Consider the following 19,566-nt stretch of genomic DNA (forward strand, 5'->3'; position numbering starts at 1 on the left):
TAATAAAAACAAGCACAAAAGGTTTATACATAAATATTACTTAACTATGTAGAAGGTAAAACTTATTTTTTAGTTTGACTTCTCAAGTATACAATTGAACATTTTAGTGTCATTACTTGTTATTTATTGCTTGAACATTAAAAAAAAGAAAACAACCCTGGAAAATAACTTACTCTGTCAATTTCTGGATGGTTTAGGAGAATCTGTACTATTTCAGCATGTCCTCCTCCAGCAGCAAAATGCAGAGGAGAACTAAGCTGTCCATTTAAAAGGTTTGGATTGCACTTTCCTTTCTCTAACAAAATGCGAGTGGCCTCAACTTTTCCATACCTATTAAAAAAAAAAAAAAGATGAAACTTACCCAAAAAAGTCATCTGAAATGTTTTAAAAATTCAAATTTTTGATGACATCCCAAAGAAATCTAAGACTTTTTTTTTTTTTAAGTAAGGCATTGACACAAATATTTTCAGTGCCTAGGAATTTCTTATGAATTCTTCTGGTTCAATTTAACTGTTTCTGTTTTTGATCAACTGAGAGAAAATATAATCTCAAATACAAGACAGAGCAAATGACAAAGAACAATCCCACGCAAGGTACAAAAATTATAAATTAGGAAGATAAAATTTTTAGTCAAAAATAGGTTCAGAATCAGAAACTTCATAATGCTTTTCACTTTGGCGTGATGTGATCTGCAAAACAGGCCCAAAGATAGAATTCGATATGTAGCTGCTATGTAAGTCAGTGTTGGGAGACACAAAGATGTAGAAGATACATGGTCTCTGCTATAATAAAGGCTTACAATGTAGTAAAAAAGGTAAAACACAGGATAAGTTACATTATGCTGTAAAATTTAAGTAACAGTTTAGGATAACAATCAACATCATAGGCACTATATATTTGTCAAATTACTAATGCTTTTTAAAAAATGTCAAAAACGACAGGACTTTAAGATTCCCTGAAATGTTTTGATAGAACAATTTGAACTAGATTTTAAGTAGGAAGGAACCAGAGAGATGTTGAAAAGAGGTAAAAATATTTTAGGTAGAGGGAAAAGGAGTACCGAAAGAGCCAAAAGAGTACAAAGCATGTGTCAGACAGAGCTGAGTGCACTGTTTGGTCAGAACCAGTGACATAAGAGTCCGCAAACTGCAATCTTATGGTGGAAAAAGAATTCATTGTTTGTAAACAAATGGGTGGGAGAGGGCAAAGGAAATTTGCTTTCAGATATGGTATATTTGAAGGCAAAATAACACATCTTTAGAAGAGATCTAATTTGCCCTCAACTTTCCTTTCTTCCCCTCTACACACCCTTCTGATACCCTGAACCTGCCACTAGTAGGCTACCCTTTTTTATTCATATGACTTCTTGCTCACGTTCTTTGCTATTTCTGAGATGTCCTTTTCCCCACACCTCATTTTGTTTAGGTTAAATTCTATTATTTCTCTGAAAGAGTTTAAAATCTACCTCTTCTATAGTTCCACTACAGGTAGCATTTTATTTTTGCTTCTTTTATGGGACTTATTTTATCTACTTTCACCCTTACTTATATATATATCTCTTCTCTAATGCCCTGGAAACTCCTTGAGGGTAGGTACACTGTCTCTGCATTTGCTAATCTGCCTTATAGACAAAAAGAGAGTAACAAAACTGTTCAGCAGGCATTTGAAAATGCAGGCTTAGTAATCAGGAGGAAGGCAAAGGCTTGGGATATGTGAGGATAAGCAAATTCATCTACCTGAAAAGAATTACTGTTAAAGCTAAGAGAATTTAGAGAAAAATGAGTATCTTAGAACAATGAAATGCATCTTGAACAATCTTTCAGGATAGGAAAAGATACTTCTAAGCAATTCAAGAAAGTAATAAAAAAAATACAAATGTACATTCTGTATGCTTCAAGGTAATTTCTTATATAATTATTTCATATAATAACAACCTGTAAGGCATGCAGAAGTATTTTTATTACACAGTTAAGAAAAATGAAGCCTGAACAAGGCAAGTTGCTGAAGATCCCATAGTTACTAACCAGTGTTAGAATCCAGGTTTCTGAATCTTAATATAGCAGTTTCCATACTATAACACATGCTTAGGTCACAGAATGGAAGCCAGTATTTCAATAATAATGATAAGGTAACATTAACATCTTGCATTCATACTGACCTTCATTACAGCTCCATTATGCCCCTTTAACTCCAATTTGTTCTTAGAATGAAGGGGTGGTCAACAGTATTAATGCTGTAGAGCGGGGAAAGAGATTAAAAACTCAGAAAAGTTTAAGAAGGTTCATGAAGAGTGAAAAAGAGACAACAGTGAGTGTGGCCCACTCACCTTTAAAGTCGGGCTGTGAAAGGAAGGAAAGAAACAGGATAGTGGCCAGAAACGGCAGCAGAGTCAAATTAATGTTCTTTTCAAGAGGAAGAGAAAAGAAAGTACAGAGAGTGAATTTATGGTAAATAAGGGTTTTTACTTGTATACCCCATGATACAGGAGATGAGAATAAAAATGACAGAGAAGAAGGACATTTCCAATAGCTTCAATTTTCTTTGAAAATAGGGGATAAAACTTATCTGATGAGAGTAGAGAAAGGAAGTAGTGGGAGTTTAAGTGCTTAAGAATAGAAAGGTTCTGAACAGCTCATAGGGGAGAACTAAAAAAGGCTGACAGGATGAATGAGACAAAGAGGATAGACAGCTAAGCTACAGTTAAGATGGTACAATCTAAAGGGAGTCAAATCATCACAGCTAAAACATTCTCTAGCAATAATGTGAAGCCTAAAAGTAGGATCAGAGAGAGAAGACACTGATTTGAGAAAGGTCAGAGAATATGTGATGTCAGTGAAACATTTACTGAGTGGCTGATAAGTTACCCATATGGGGAGAAAGCCAACTTAAATAGTTTTGGAAAATGGTGATTTTAGTTAAGAAGAGTTTTCAGGTATGTGGCCACCAATATGAGAATTTTAAATCTTGGAGAAGATTTAAATCTTGTAGAATCTTTAAATCTTGGAGAAATCTTAGGGGTAGTCCTCAAAGAGTGATCTGGGAAGCCTTGAGAATCCCTGAAATCTTTTCAGGGTTTACTCTAGATCAAACATACTTTCATAATAATATTGAGATGTTACTTATCCTTTAATTTTTTTGACTGTAAGTGTACAGTGTGGGGTTTTCTAGAAGCCATGTGATATATAATATTGCAACAAATTAAAGACGGAATCAAATATGAGAGTTTTTCTATTTTCTCAGCTATTTTCTATTAATCTAGAAAATAAAGAGATCTGCAAGAATATAAAATAATGCTATTCTCATTAATTTTTATTTTGAAAAATATGGTATTTTTCATAAGATTTTTATTTATATTAATATGTTTATTTTTTAAAGTGAATTAATACTTAAAATATTTTGGGGGTATAACTTCTAATATGCTAAATGATATTAGGTATAATTTGCATAAAATTCTTTGGGATCCTGTTACTTTTAAGAGGAAAGGCAGTCCTGATACCAAAAGTTCTGAGAACCACCAACCTAATAAAAACTCTCACTTTAAAGATAAGAAAACAGACCAAGAGGGGTAAAACATCTTGTTTAAGTTTATAGTTTCCAAATCTCTTATAAGATGGCCTAATATTCCCCTCCTTGATCCTTATACCAATTAGTGAATAAAAATACATTTCCAAGAAAAAGTAACTTATTAAATGGTTAAATCAGTCTTCATTCAAATTCACATTAATCAAATGATCCATCTGATTAAAAGTATTTGCAAGGTGACCCGTATTACTCTGGTACATTAGTTATTTCCAACTGACAAAATTAATATTGTCAAAAAAACTCTTTTCCTTGGTATACTGTAGTAATAAGATTTTCCAATTAAAAATACTATGGATTGGGGTACCTGGGTGGTTCAGCTGGTTAAGCATCCATCTGCCTTTGGCTCAGGTCATGATCTTGGGGTTCTGGGATCAAGTCCCAAGTCAGGCTCCCTACTAAGCTGGCCTGATTTTCTCTCTGCCTCTCTGTCCTGTTCTTTCTTGCTATATATCTCTCTCTCAAATAAATAAAATTAAAAAAAAATACTATGGATTAATTAAGTTCAGATTTAGACATCAAAATCTTTAAAGTTTTACAGTATTTTAATAAGAAACAGCCAACATTTATTGAGTGCTTATTATGTGCTACGTACCCTCAAAGCATTTATTTGCATTTTCTCCTTTAATTTTAAGAAATGTACTACTATTAAAAGTCCATCTTGTAGATAAAACACGGGTTCTTAGGGATATTAGGTACCTTGCCAAAGGTCATACTTTTAGGAAATAGAAGTTATTAGGACTGAAACCTGAGTACATTTAAAAGAACATTAAATATTATCTATACTTCTGTTTTTATGTACTTGTGCTTAAAAATACTACCATTCTTAAAAAAATAAATATTACCATTATTTTATTAGAAAAGAAAACCCATGGCACAAAAGAAAGGACAATATTAACCAAATACAAATTTGGGATTCCTAAACTAAAATTCTCTGCCTCTGTCTTTCCCAATTCACGGTGTACTTTTTGTTTAGCTCCAGGTAAGGTATGTGATTTCTTTCAGTACCCCTGTTGCTACCAATATTTACTAGTAATCTGAAGAAACAACTATAAATTCAGTTTAAAAAGATTTAGGGTAACTCCAAATATGAGTAGAAAATTTCATGTAATGGGAAAACAAGAACACATTTACAGAATGAAGGAGCCTATTTTTAAGGAAACAGCATATTTTTAAGGGAGAAGAGACGTGTATTAAAAGCAACTATATTTAGCTACAGGATCACAAATTTTGGAATCAGTGAAATCAAAAGAATTTTGAGCTGGAAAGAACTCTAGCAATGATCTGAGTAATGCCTTTACATATGAATAAATAAACTGAGATACATAAAAGTGAAGTATCTTGCTAAATGTTGCTCAACTAAGAAGTAGTGAACATTTAACAAGCAGGGAATAATATTGGCACTTCTTAAACTAGCCAAGGAAGTTCACTTTAAACAATAAGTCAAAAGCAATTTTCCCATAAGAAATAATGGTAAATAACTTCACTACATCCTTTCCAAAGGATAAACCATAGCTAATAATAACTGCTTTGAACAAAAGTGTAAGAACTTAGCTGAGGGGAAGAGTTGCTATCATGTGGGAAGAGTAGGAGAGCAAAAGCTACTAGGGCAACTCACTAGGGCAACAGCTAACCCCAATCTTATTTATGAGCCAATCCTTCTCATCTTAAACGGTAATAACAAAGAAATGGCATTGATTTAATGAAGGATTCTGGGAGTTTTTTGATGCCACAGCTTCCCAAAGAACTAAATGGATACTTTTCTACCTCATGTAAATTTTATAGTAAGGGTTAAACAAACTTAACATGACTCCAATACAGAACAACAGAAATTACAAGGGTAAATAAGGGACCTAGTGCTGTATAATGACACTGTATAAAGACACAGACACAGGATGACCTAGTAATGTCTAAAATACCAATGATACCTTTCCCATGGGGCATATATTCTGAACAGTAGTACATATATACACTAATCAAAGATTTAAATAGAAAGTTCATAAGGCAAAATGTGGTAGAGAAAAAGTGGCTGGAATGACAATAGCTCTGAAAAGAGGCACTAACATTTGTAACTAAGAATTCATTTCTTCTAAGAAAAAAAAGTAATCCATTTACCAGCATGCATAATGAATAGGCGCCCAGTGGTCACTATCTAATTGGTTGACTGAAAATCTTTCATTGAGAAGACGGTTTAGTAATTCTGAATCTCCTTCACAGGCACTTCGATGGAGAGGAAAGTCATCTACCCACTGTCGTTCCCTAATCATTAAAAACAAATAAATTTTTTTTAAAAAAGTACTGTTGAAATACAAATTGTTTCAAAACAAACATGTCTATGAAAGCCATATATCACTTAGCAGCTGCAAACTAAATCCTTTATGCAATGATTACATTGCATACTAGTTGCATATTATCATTTTAAACAACATTTTAACATTATAATGTAAGTTTTAAAAAAGCAATGTGAAGTAAAACCAAAACAGTACTTGTCTTCTGTGACACTGCTCATGCTTCTCTGCCATTTCTCCTGTTTGGGAATTTGGATTTTTGAGTAGTCCGGAGCTCCGAGACCAAAGTATGGATTTATTACCACTTTATCTACCTAAAAAGGAAAAATAGAAAAAACAAGAACCCCTTAAGAGCGTTACTCTTGACGTTAATAGATATAAATACAACTACTATAAATGTCATCTTAATGTTTATAATTAGTAATGGGTACGTTTATTTTAGAAAAAAATTATATTGGAGATAAGATGTCTTTTGAAATCAGAGCCAAAATTCATTCAACTCTTACCCGGTTTGTATATTGAAGATCTGATCCAAACAAAGGGTTGTAAATACAAGTATCTGCTTTCTCTAGGGCTAACATTTTACTCTTTATTTCTAGTGCACTGTAGCCCATATGTAGTGAGTTCTCTGTCTGACCTGATTCAGTAGCATATGCAGGGTTTATGACATTAGTTTTTATCCGCTCAAGAGGAGAAGGTCGGAATAAAGCTGGAATAAAGTGAGATTGTGCATGACGTTCATCTAACCACCTGGCAAAGTAGAAAGAAGAGGTCACAGAAGTATTTGTTCAAAAATGAAGATGAAAAAAGTAGAGTATCCAACTCTGATATGTGATACATTCTAATATTACATTCAGATTTTTAAATTTTTAACTAGTGTTCGTTAAGTCCTTCATTTACTATTAATAGAAGTTTTGTTAATAGACAGCAAATTATTTTCAAAAATGCATATACCATAATAACAATAACCCCCCTTCAAAAGTACCATGAAGTACTTTTAAAATTTGAACCACTGAGATGGAGGTGACATTAGCTCTGTAGTTACAGAAGGACAAAGGTATGATAGATTAAACAATTTGTTCACTGCTAAGAGTAACTCAATACTAAATCTATCAGAACAACTTAAGCCATTTGACCCAGCATTGGGGAAAACAGAAAGAGAACTTAATCACTCACTTATTTAACTATTTTATTTTTTTTATTTATTTATTTTTTTTTATTTTATTTATTTATGATAGGCACACAGTGAGAGAGAGAGGCAGAGACACAGGCAGAGGGAGAAGCAGGCTCCATGCACCGGGAGCCTGACGTGGGATTCGATCCCGAGTCTCCAGGATCGTGCCCTGGGCCAAAGGCAGGCGCCAAACCGCTGCGCCACCCAGGGATCCCTTATTTAACTATTTTAAAAGACATAATTAGTTCTACTGAATTACCGCAGTAAATAAAGTATGGAAATAAGGGAACTAGTACAAAGTAGTAGGGGAAATAAAGGCAGTTGTAATGCAATTTGAAAAACAAAAACAAAAACAAAAACAAAATACTAAATGTAGTTTTATAACAAGGAATCTTAATTTTTAATCCAGGGCAGTCTTTGTCATTTTTGAAAAAAAAAAAAAAAAAGAGCTTTGCAAGCAAACCAGGACAATCTTGTCTTTGGGACTTTTCATTTTCATATTGTACTTCAAAAACTTAACACTGCGTAGCATATACGTATTATTAATTTTATTATTTTCTTCTGTTCTGTCGGAGCTAATTTCTACTATGAACCTGTATTTGATTTATTAAAAAAATATTTTTAGTGGCATTTCTTACTTATCCAAGGCTATTAACATCCTTGCTGTAAGTGTAGCAAAGTGAGTGCTGGATTCACTACAGACTCGCATAATATCTTGTAAGCAGTAAAAAATTGGGCATCCTGGAGTATATGTATATTTAGTATTATCTGAAAAAGAAAATGAATAATGCCATTATATAAAAGGTTTAAAATTGCATGTTTTTCACTTAAAATTATATAGTATATTTTACAAAGTAGTTAAGTGTAACATGAATTATTTTAGATTTGGATGTAGAAGACCTTGATTAAATTGATGACCAGTTCTGTGCCCTTATCCATTTGGAATTAGAAGACCTATATTCTTGAAGGAAGGCAGAAATTGTTTCCCCTTTCCCTTCCTCAACAATGTTGTAAAACTCTGATTAATCAGGTTTCCAACATTTAAAATACTGTACTTTTTAGTGTAAGTATGGCTGGAAAAAAAATATATGTAGAATATTAGAGCTGGCTAATGAAATACATAGAAGTACTGTGTGAGCAACAAGCTAATGGCATATCCACACTGGGTCATTAATTTATCATCAGTATTATTACTGCCCTAGGAAGCTAGTACACTAAAGTTTCCAAAGTGTTTTTTTTTTTTAATAAATTTTATTTATTTATTCATTCATGAGAGACACAGAGAGAGAGAGAGGCAGAGACACAGGCAGAGGGAGAAACAGGCTCCATGCAGGGAGCCTGACATGGGACTTGATCCCAGGTCTCCAGGATCATGCCCTAGGCTGAAGGCAGCACTAAACCGCTGAGCCACCGGGGCTGCCCCAAAGTGTTTTTCACATCTAATACCTCACTGAATTCTTCCAGCACAATGAACTTAGTAGGAGCAGATACAAATAGAGCTGGAGCTTAAAGAGGTGATTTGCCCAAAGGTACAAAATTAGTAGGCTGCAAGGTCTGCACTGAAATTTAGTATTTTTCAATTATTCCAGGATGTCAAAGGCTCAAATTCAATTTTTACCTTAGATATAAATTCTTTGTATACTACCAATGCTGTTAGGCAGAGTATTTTAGAACTATTAACACCTTCTAGTGCCAAATACTAAATAGGTCCTGATCATAGTCTGTTAATGTTCCAAAATACTGAAATATCTATTTCTAATCATATCCTTTGAAAAATCCCTTTTATAATCTGAAAATTTTTAATTTCAATTATGGCTTTCCTCCTCACTTCTTTATTTACTCTCAAACCTAGAAACAAAAACATTACTGTTTAGTCCAAAAGGCTGAATATTACTTTACAATCAAAATATCTTTTTTTAACTAATAGATTTCCTCATTGTAACTACTAAAAAATAGGTATTTTAAAACAGTATTATAGTAGTAACTATAAATGCTAATTACTAAATTCCTCAGTAGACTTTAACTTAGCATCTAAAGTATATAAAGATTCATAGGATAAAACTTAGACTTTTACCTTTGACAACTGATGGAACAATAAATAATGCTGCTTCTCTGCCCATCTTCTCCCCATCCAGAGGAAATTTCTTCATTAGTACCACTCGTTTTCCTAACCATTTTTAAAAATCAGTAAAGATAAAAAAAAATGGACTTTTAAATTTTAAAAATTATCTCAAGAATTAGAAAAAAATTTATTTTAATTCCAGTGCAATTAACATATAGCGTTGTATTAGTTTCAGGTACACAATATAGCAATTCAACAATTCCATATATTACTCAGTGCTCAGCAAGATAAGTATCCTCTTAATCCCCTACACCTATTTCATTCATGCCCCGACCCACCTTCCCTCTGGTAACCACTGGTTTGTTCTCTGCAGTTAACAGACTGTTTTTTAGTTTGTCCTTTTTTCATTTTTGTTTTTGAAAACTAAAAAAAAAATTTTAAAGGCAGCATTAACAGGAGTTAAAATATTTAAATACCAATTTTATTATACACCCTAGTAAAAACTGTTCATTCTGATAATAATGCAAATCACTCTGCGGACAATGAACCAGTAAATTTATGGTCTGGGTCTTGACTCACTAGAAGAGCAGCTTTCTTTGCACAGCAAGGAAAACTGTCCAGCTAAAGATTATTGATAGAGCAGCTGAACAGCAAGACATCCTGCAGAGTCAAGGGACATATATTTCCTCACTTAGCTGGGAGGTAGATGGTAAGAATATTACTATAGTCTCTGGTGGCTAAGGAGGGTGGTATATGCAAGTTGTAAAATCTTTTTTTAAAAAAAGATTTATTTTATTTGTAAATTTTTTTTGAGAGAGAGCACACAAGCAGGGAGTGGGGGGAAGGGGCAGAGGGAGAGGGAGAGGCAGACCCCCACTGAGCAGGACCCTGGGATCATGACCTGAGCTGAAGGCAGGCACTTAACCAACTGAGCCACACAGGCAGCCCATTATTTCATTTATTTTTGAGAGAGAGAGAATAGGGGAAGGAGCAGAGGGCTTTTCTCTGAGCATGGAGCCTGACTCAGGGCTCAATCCCACAATCCTAAGATCATAAGAGCTGGATGCTCAACCGACTGAGCCACCGAGATGCCCTATAAGTTGCAAAGTCTTAAAGTTTAGTAGCTCTTCATTTAACATTCAACCTCCATCCTCAATTTGTTTTTATTAAAATCTGGGCTATAACTACTGTTGTGAATTGTAACCTCCATTCTTAGTCTGTTTTTCCTGATTTGGCCGCAAGGGGGCTACAAATAAAAACCTACAAGTCCTGCACTTTAAAACCTCTCATCTAGACACCTTTGTCATGATTTTTGTCAACCCTTCTTATCTTCCTACTCAAAATCTAGAACCTTGTTCCTGACCCAAGTAGGAAAGCCTGGCTGGATGTCTTCTATGGACAGGTAGATAGTATGAGTTCAAGCAGCTTCATTTATCCACGAAATAATGGAGTCAATATTTGTGATCATTATGGCCCATTATTGTTATAGCCCCCAATTACTTTACAAAATGGACATTTGTACAAAATATGAGTGTTAGATACAGAATAACATCTCATTTCAGAGGCAATTTCTTTTTTTTTTTTTTTTTTTTTTTTAATTTTTATTTATTTATGATAGTCACAGAGAGACTGAGAGAGAGAGGCAGAGACATAGGCAGAGGGAGAAGCAGGCTCCATGCACCGGGAGCCTGATGTGGGATTCGATCCCGGGTCTCCAGGATTGCGCCCTGGGCCAAAGACAAGCGCCAAACCGCTGCGCCACCCAGGGATCCCTCAGAGGCAATTTCTTTTGTCTAGACTGAGGTCTTGTCCCACTTAATCTTTCCTGCCTTGCTGCATCCCTAAACTCAGTTCTGATCCATTATTTAATTGCCTACTTTGCAAATTATAAACGTAATGAGATATGTTGTGGGGAAAAAATAAAAGCACTGACTATAAGCTGGGAAATGAGGGTTCTAGTGCTAACTCCTCCACTAACAGGTATATGATTTTAACAGGTATATGTTGCAGGTAACAACATATATGTGCATTTCCATTCACAGTTGTGAAAATGATCATATACCAACTCACAGGACGAATTTAAGAATTTCATTAATAAGTAAATATGGTAGTGCTTTAAGAAAAATAAGTGCGGTATTGCTTTATAAACTGGACAGCACTGCACAAAAAGGTAAGGCATAAATTTATTTGTGTTATAAAGTCATTTGTTCATTTGTGCTTTTCACACAATGCTTATATAAAGAATCCTATTAATCTATAAAAATATCTCATACATTAGGAAAACTCAATAAATAGGATAGTTAGGATGTGGTATGCCTCATTAATAGAACTAGTTACACTTACCCATTTTAGTTTCTCTTATTAAAGGCTTCAGGAAAATCTTCTAAGAGATTTCTCTGGGCTTGAGGACATCTTTGTTAACACTGATACCATTTTAATCCCCCTTCAGGGTGAAATAGATCAAGTGGTAGATCAATGGTAGAATTTGGCTAACTCACAAAAAATTATGATTCCTCTGTCTTAGCTCAAATATGTTATTTGGGTACATGTCTCAGGAATTTAATCTCAAGGGGGATCCCTGGGTGGCTCAGAGGTTTAGCGCCTGCCTTTGGCCCAGGGCGCGATCCTAGAGTCCTGGGATCGAGTCCTCGCGTCGGGTTCCCAGCATGGGGCCTGCTTCTCCCTCTGCCTCTCTCTCTCTCTCTCTGTCTCTCTGTCTATCATGAATAAATAAATAAAAATAAATCTTTAAAAAAAAAGGAATTTAATCTCAGGATATATTCTGATTGTAACAATTTAGCAATAGTAAAACAAGTCTAGATGAAAATTTATCAGAGAAGTCTAAGACTGAGGTAGAAATGATTGACAAATTTGTGACATCCAAAAAGAGCCTTTTACATTCTTGGATCACCCCCAAAGATAGTCCCCTTTTTAGCTAAGATCAATTTCTAGATCTTTTTATTAAAAAGTCAATCTGATAATGAGGGAATGGAGATTCTTTGTGGAACTCAGAATGTGTATCAAAGACCTGTAAATTTATGCAGTAACTTATTATAATCTTGAGTTATAATGCTTAGAGCCCCATTGGGGAGGTTACCTATTGGAAGGGTAACATACGGTAAATGACCTCCAAAATTATGAATCAGAGACTTACAGTTCAGCTATTCTGTGGAACAAATACGCAAAATAATAACTCGAATCACTGGACTCAGCCCTGTCTCTGCAACAAAAACAATTTCTTTACTGAAACAGATGAATTAGACAATCTCTAGAAAAATTAACAGAAAAAACACTGAATAAGCATTAAAAAACCAAAAAGTAGGCAGAGAGAGGTTTGCTTTATTTCATCAACTGTTTTCAACAGCTTTTTGACTGAAAATAGCTTTAGCTTCTTAATAATAATGCCTGAATCTTGAACATAATTTATAATTTCTCTAACTTTTAACTATCTATTTCTTGTGAGGCTACAGCCTGAGAAAATTATCATTAATTTTTAAAGTTTCCTAGGCTATATACTATCTAATATTTTAAATGGGACCTCAACCTTTCAAAGGTTAATATTTCAATAATTCAATTCAAAAAGGGTTTTCTTCCTGTGCCCAAATAGGAAGAACCCTCTGCTACCTGGCAATTTATAGGACTCTAATCCATGAATCTTTTAATTTTCACTTAGTTAAGGAGCAAGGTTTTTAGTTTCCTCTGTCCTGAAGAAGTAAAAATAGTAGTTCAAAGATACTTAATTAGAGAACTATACTTCTAACAAAAATTATTTGTATTTTCTCTTAGTTTTCAAGCCACTCCTTGGTTTCCTATCTCTACTGAACAAATCATTAACACTGCAGCTTATTTAAATATTTTTCAATGTAAAAAAAAATTATAGTCCTTTTTTTTTAAAGATTTTATTTATTTGAGAGAGAAAGCATGAGCAGGGTAGGGTGGAGGGACAGAGGGAGAGAAAGAAGAAGGCTCCCAGCTGAGCAGAGGGAGCCCAAGGTGGGGCTTGATCCCAGGACCTTGGATCATGACCTAAGTGGAAGACACACACTGACTGAGCCCCCCAGATGCTCCATAATCAAGTTATTTCTTGAAGGGCTTTCCTACACCTTAAAAAAAGTTTTTTAAAAAATATTTTATTTTTTTATTTATTTGAGAGAGAGAGCACGAATATCCATTGGTTGGTGAGAGGAAAGGCAGAGAATCTCAAGTAGACTTCTCGCTAAGAGCAGAGCCGGAGGTGGTTCTACTGCACAACCCCGAGATCATGACGTGAGCTGAAAACCAAGAGGTGGATGCTTAACCAACTGAGCCACCCAGGCACCCCTGATGTTTTTTTTAAATGGAAAGGGACATAAAAAGGAATTGATCTTTTTTTTTTTTTTAAGGTTTTTATTTTTAAGTAACCTTTACTCCCAAAATGGGACTTGACCTTATGACTCCAAGATTAAAAGTTACACACTCTGAAGACTGAGCCAGCCAGGCAACCCAAAAGAAACTGATCATAATATATTTTTAAAAATATCTTTCTCCACAAGCATTTAAAGCAAACTGTATTAAAAAAAGAAGAAGAAAAAGTTTCCTACCTCTAATACCCTGGTTTGCAGGAGAAATTGGTTTGGTGGTTTCTACTACATAATCCAATATGCCTTGTGTTATTTCACTGTTGCCTTGAAGTTTAGTTTCCAACAAAACTTTCTTTCTCTTTTTTTTCTGTCCTTCAATGGGAACTTCATGTAACAAAATCTTAGATGAGAAAAATTTAAAGAGAGAAAGTTTAAAATAAAATTTACTTGCCCTAGAATATAATAAGCCAGCAATCTTCCTTAACCCCAGCCTCAGAATATCCTGGGAAGCTTTTAAAACAATAGCAGTGCCTAGCTTCATCTCAGACCTATTAATGTCTAGGGAACAGGGTCCTGGTACTAGAAGTTTTAAAGTTCCCCAGATGATGCACAGTGTAGCCAGGATTGAGAACTAGTAAACCAGAGCACTGCTGAAACAGTAGCCTCCTGACAACCTCTGCAATATCCTTTAATAGGTTTCAGATAACTAATCTTACAAAAGCAATTTTAAGCAACATGCTAGAGAAATTAGTTGGACATAGGTTACATCAGAAGTATTCTATGATGCTTGGAATCTGTTGCATAGAAAAGATAATTCTGTTTTAGGGTTTTCCAGGGTTTTTTTTTTTTGCTTCAATCACGTTTCCTAATATATATAATACAATTCAGGACTAGAGAGAAGTAACTTAATTGCCTAAAACTTTAATTAAAGGTAGAGAGATATTTTAAAATGAACTGTAAAAAAAGATTTCTTTGGGGAAATAACCAAGAACAATATTTCCATAGGAATTTGGAATAAACCGATTTTTGCAATTTAAAAAAAAAAAATTTTGAGAGCCATTTAATAAAGTGTACTAAAAACTAAATCTGTACATTATAAGGAAAACTCAAATGACTACCTTTTAATATCTAATAATTTATATCCTATCAATCAACAGAAAAAGGCATGCAACACACAAAAAGACAATGATGGGCACAGACCTAGGAGCATCAATTCTACCTTTTCTAGATCTAGGTTGTCAACAAGAATTTAGAAGACATGATAAGACTTTACGTAAATGACAATGATAACGAAAAATGACATCCAATGGTAGCAAATCAAATGTTAGTAAATTGTTCTTACTTCATATGACTTAGCTCGGTATTCCCGAGAATTGAGACTGGCAGTATTCTTTGGACGAATAACAGCAACATAAGCATCTTCGAAGTTTTCTGGATTTCCCATTGCTTTACAAAACAAACACAGAAATCCTCTGGAATATTAAAAGACATATAATCAACATAATCACTTTGAAAAACAATTTTAAAAATAACATGCTTATTTTTCTATCTTAAAATATATATACTACCAAAAAGGCAAGCCAGAGATGACTGTATCTATTCAAAACCTTAGCTTATAATTTTAAGATTTCCTTATGGTCCTTTTTTCCTTTTCTGTGAAAAGTAAAAATATTTTAATGGAGATACATACTTTTTATATGTCTAGCCTGCATAAGAATCTAACTTTTGGACCTGAAAAAAGGTGATGTGGTTATAACGTATCTTGTAAATACTAAGCAAGTAATTACCTGCAATAATAATTCAGAATACCACACACTTACTTTCCATAAACGACACAAGTAAATGTCATATTGTTAATAGTTTGGAACCTGGAAATAGGTAGCTGCCATTACATTCTTTCCAAAATCTTTAGAAAGAACTTTGATATTTGACATTTGGATAAGTTAAAGTATACCTTATAATTTTCTTTGAAGATGCCTATTACAGAGTCAAAAACATTTGATCAATGGATAAAATCTCTCTGATGATGACTTATGAATATTTTTCACTTCCATTATCAATTCCCTAGATAACTCCAACATTTTTTTCACAATGTATGTTTTACAAACAAACACACACACACACCCCACACATTTTTTCCTCAGACTAATTTTAAGTAACCATTGAGGAATTTCCCAACAAGCATTTGTATTTCAAACACTGTCTCCCTTGTTTTTTTTTTTAAAAAAGGCATTGTATTGTGAATATACTGTATGACATATATAGCACAATTACACAAACCTTCCTTTCTATTAAACACCTAAAAGAGAAATCAAGTAATCTTTAGTCTTCTAAACACACTTTAAAGCAATTAATTCCTATGCTGGCCAACAGGTTAAAAAAAAAATTATGGAGAAAGGTATGACTAGAGTTAGCAATATGTTTAGACTGTGTTTTAGATAAAGGTTCAAGTGTAACAACAGGAAATAGGTGGCGTTTTGTTATGGCTCATTTTATTCTGAAAAATGCTTAGGCATAAATGATACTGTTCCAAGCAATGAGGCCTTACAAATATGCAGAAATGCTTCACAACTGGAGTTGGTTTCCTACCTGGGATCACTGAAAATATGTAGGGGCATTTCTGGTTGTCACTATGACTGGGGAAGGGGGTGGGGGATACAAATGCCATTTTGTCCCCATGGGGCAGGTTTGTTAGCATTTTTTTGCTATAGCAGACAATCCTGTTTAACAAAACGTAAATAATATCTTTAATAAAATCATTTGCTATATTGAGTACTTAAGAACAAACTAAAACCTTTTCCACCAGAGAAAAAGAGAAGATTTGGTAAATGAATATGGGCATTGTAAACGTAATAAGCAGAAGTCAAAGTTGATAAGAGGATTTACCAGTTTGCAAAGTATATGCTAATTATCAGCAATGATCAGAAAGTGTATGTTCATAAATAAAAACCAAAAAAATGGGACATTATCTTAGATCCCTGTAAAACGTTCCTGAGACAGAAAATGATCCACCTTCTTCCATCCTTAAGCAATGTTTCTTAATCATTTAAATCCGTGCCAGCTTTAAATAATGAAACCAAGCCAAACCCACAAAACCTTTCTGTCCACATAGTTGAAAATCATATTTTTTTATCAAATATTTTTTATTCCCGCCAACCAAAGTGATTTTATCAAGTAGTCCTTAAATTTTTATTGCTTTTGTTTTCTGTATATAGAATTTAATGTTTGTAAAATAATCGGAATAGCTAACACCTACAATGCTTATTACATACTAGACACTATATTAAGTACTTTACATATATTAATTCATTTTCCCCCTAACTCTGATGGAGGCAGATAATATTATTATCTCCGTTTTACAGAAAAAAAAGCTGAGGTGGAGTAGCTAAGTTACTTGATCCTTCTGCATTCTCCAGGAACAAGTCACTATTTCAAAGCATTATAACATTAAAGAGAAGAGATGGTGACTAAATGTCAGGAAGAATTCCTCTAGAGGAATTTATTTGTTGGCCATAAAAATCTCATCCTTTTGCTACAAAGAGAGGAAGTATTAATAAAGTACAATAGAAAATAGCCATCAGTGCTACTTCTAAGTCAGCTTGCTTTTCTCCCTGTCCCTCAACCAATTCTACTTATCATCACTTATCAGGGTCAACAAGTGTCACCGATAATTTTCAAAGGCTTCCTTTCTGTTAAGTGACGTTCTGTTCTGTAATTTTAGATATTTAATAATCTGCAAATTGCTTCGGAAGACAATTACACTGAATTTGGCTAAGAGAGAAGAAACTAAGTAATATTGGCATTGGGAACCAAATGAAATCCTACGGCGAACACCAAAGTTATTTAAGGTTATTTGGGAGAGCATGATTTCAAACTGAATATATCTAAATATGCTATATATCAGCTGCTGCTGTAGTTCTGCAACCCAATTCTAAGGGAACCAACTAATAATACAGTAGCTTGGGGCTAAGGGCAAAAAGATCCTAGAATGAATTGTTTTTATACTGTTACGAAAACGTACTTCAATTTTTGGCATTTCCCCCCATAAGATGAGGCCTTCAAAGCAGTTAAGAGACTGTAGATGCAGAGAGAACGAAGCATTTGCAAACAGAAACTGCGAAGGCACACAAGCTCTCCAAAAGAGTGAGAAGGGAATGGGAGTGAGATCCTCGGTCAGGCCAGCTGCATCAAAGATTTCTTTTGAAGATTAAAAAAAAAAAAAAAAAGAATAAAAAGCAAAAAGCCAAATGCCTCAAAAAATGGAAAGAAGTGTAGACAGGCGAGCTGGAATAACAAGTTGTGAATCGCTTTCCCTGAAACGACAAAACAAAACAAACAAAACAAAACCCACAACACCTCTCTGCCCAGGTTTTTCCTCTGCCACCACCCATCAACATCCACTACCTGGAAAGGCCGTGCACGCCTCTTAGCTCAAAGAGCCGCCACCCCAAAAGTGGCTTTGGCTTCTTTGTCACTACATGTAAGAAATGAATGCCTTGCCTGGAGAAACCAGATGTGGAGATAGCTCAGCCTCCCACCTCTGTTTTCTCTCGCTGGAGTGTGGCTCGCTCCTCCTCGTCTCACCCGTGAGGGCGGCCGAGCGCCTCCCGGGCCGCTACATTCAGCTCCCTGGGTGGGACAGTCACCTGCGGGGCGGGGTGCCGTCACCGCTTTCTCATTCCTCCGTTTCCCAGCGGCCAGGCCTAACTTCCTGTGGCAGGAAAACCCTTGGTGGCCACCAGAAGCCGCCTGGCGTGTTCAGCCGCGCTTCCCAAAACGCGCCAGAGTCCCTGGGCTCGGAGAAACTTTGGCCGACTAGTTCTTTACTGTCCTTCCCTCTCCTCGCTCCTCAGCATGATTATCACTCCCGAAATTAGGCGTTGCCGGGTCCTCAGAGGCCCTCGCTTTCCATCCCGCCGCTACCGGGGCGAGGAAACCACTTCCGGGGTTGCACCCTTTGCAGCGTCGCGGTTGGCCGCGGAAGAGCTTCCGGGTCGTCGGACAAGCTGCTGCCGTTCCTGCTGCTTCCCGCTGGGGCTGCGGGCTGTCTGGGGCTGGTGGCGGCGGCTCGAGGACACGGGTGGCAGCGGCCGGCACGCCAGCGGCTGAGCCGGCGGCGGGGGAGGGGAGGAGGGCGGCCGGGGCTGCGTGCGCGCGCGCTAGGCTGGAGCATGAGGCGGACTTGACCGCGAGGCGGAGGCAAAAGCCACCGCCCCCTCTACCCCTCCCTTGAGTGAGGCGGCGAGGCGGCCAGAGAGGGATGGGGGGCGCCCGCCCGGTCTGAGTCTCGTCGCGGGCGCCTCGGTCTCACGCAGCGTCCCTCGCGGGCCTCTAGTGCGCACTCTCAGCCCCAGCAGCCTCTGCCCGGCGGGTGCACCTGGGCCGGCGCGGAGGGGGCGCCCGCCTGGGTGGGTGGGGCGGGGAGGGCACCTGAGGTCACCTGCTCCGCGCGAGAGGCAGAGGCGGCCACGGCGGCGGCAGAACTGCGGAGCTGCGGGGTCCACCCGGCCCTAACCCTCAGCCCGGGAAGTAACCGTAAGTCCCCGCTTTACCGTCCGAGTGTGAGTGAGGCTATCTCAGCCCTCTTGGGGCTCCGAATCCAGCGCTGCCTAGTTCACGCCCTGCCGGGTCTGCCACTAATGTGTCGCCTTCTTCTTATAGAAGACTGTACCCCTGTCTGTCTGTCCCCGTCTCGGAACAGGCAGCATCCTCTGTCGGTCCCGTGGGGCTGTTCTCCCAGCGAATTTGCGGGTCTCAGTGGCGCGTCTCATCCCCCTCAGCCAGATGCATCTCCTTGTCCCTCTGTCCTCAAAGATCCTGTGTCCTCCCTCTTTTTCTCTCTGTATCCCAGACCTGGCAACCTCCCCCCGGCCCGTCCTTTGGGACGTGGAAAGCCACGGGTTCGGCGAATCTCGTGGACTAGAGGGTCTTGAGCGGATGGGTGAAAGTGCTCTGCAGGGATGTGATGGGTGGGGATAGGTGCAGACAGCTCCGATGGACCTTTATTTTTGCAGCGTCTGCCACCAAAACAAAAGAGTGGGTCGCTCCCTGGACCTGCATTCCTCTCCCTTCTTGATTGTGTATAAGCTCTTTTCTGTACGTCGCCGTTTGAGTCGCAGGAAA

The 19,566-nt window shown here is 36.8% G+C and overlaps 2 protein-coding genes across 13 annotated transcripts in view; one reads left to right on the forward strand and one right to left on the reverse strand.

Annotated features, from left to right (window-relative positions):
* KRIT1 (KRIT1 ankyrin repeat containing) overlaps positions 1-18,644 on the reverse strand; it is a 36,506-nt gene extending 17,862 nt beyond the window's left edge. The window contains exons 1-9 of one of the 7 annotated variants that reach the window (XM_026003750.2): positions 17,944-18,644; positions 14,786-14,915; positions 13,684-13,843; positions 9,116-9,208; positions 7,680-7,809; positions 6,374-6,617; positions 6,066-6,181; positions 5,695-5,838; positions 174-330 (exon numbers count right to left, since the gene is read on the reverse strand). In XM_026003750.2, the coding sequence (XP_025859535.1) occupies positions 174-330; positions 5,695-5,838; positions 6,066-6,181; positions 6,374-6,617; positions 7,680-7,809; positions 9,116-9,208; positions 13,684-13,843; positions 14,786-14,887 (1,146 nt within the window). In that variant the 5' untranslated portion in view covers positions 14,888-14,915; positions 17,944-18,644. Of the gene's footprint in view, positions 1-173; positions 331-5,694; positions 5,839-6,065; positions 6,182-6,373; positions 6,618-7,679; positions 7,810-9,115; positions 9,209-13,683; positions 13,844-14,785; positions 14,916-17,464 lie in introns of all 7 variants that reach the window. The other 6 variants (XM_026003753.2, XM_026003752.2, XM_026003749.2 and 3 more) reach the window with 6 other exon arrangements.
* A 194-nt stretch (positions 18,645-18,838) lies between these two features.
* Positions 18,839-19,566, forward strand: part of ANKIB1 (ankyrin repeat and IBR domain containing 1) — a 133,587-nt gene continuing 132,859 nt past the window's right edge. For 4 of the 6 annotated variants that reach the window (XM_026003743.2, XM_026003747.2, XM_026003746.2 and 1 more), the window contains exon 1: positions 18,839-18,978. The gene's annotated coding sequence lies outside the window, so the exon portion shown is untranslated. The remainder of the gene's footprint in view (positions 18,979-19,566) is intronic. The other 2 variants (XM_026003745.2, XM_072764253.1) reach the window with 1 other exon arrangement.

The sequence above is a fragment of the Vulpes vulpes genome, chromosome 7 (genome assembly GCF_048418805.1).
Source record: "Vulpes vulpes isolate BD-2025 chromosome 7, VulVul3, whole genome shotgun sequence".
NCBI lineage: Eukaryota > Metazoa > Chordata > Mammalia > Carnivora > Canidae > Vulpes > Vulpes vulpes.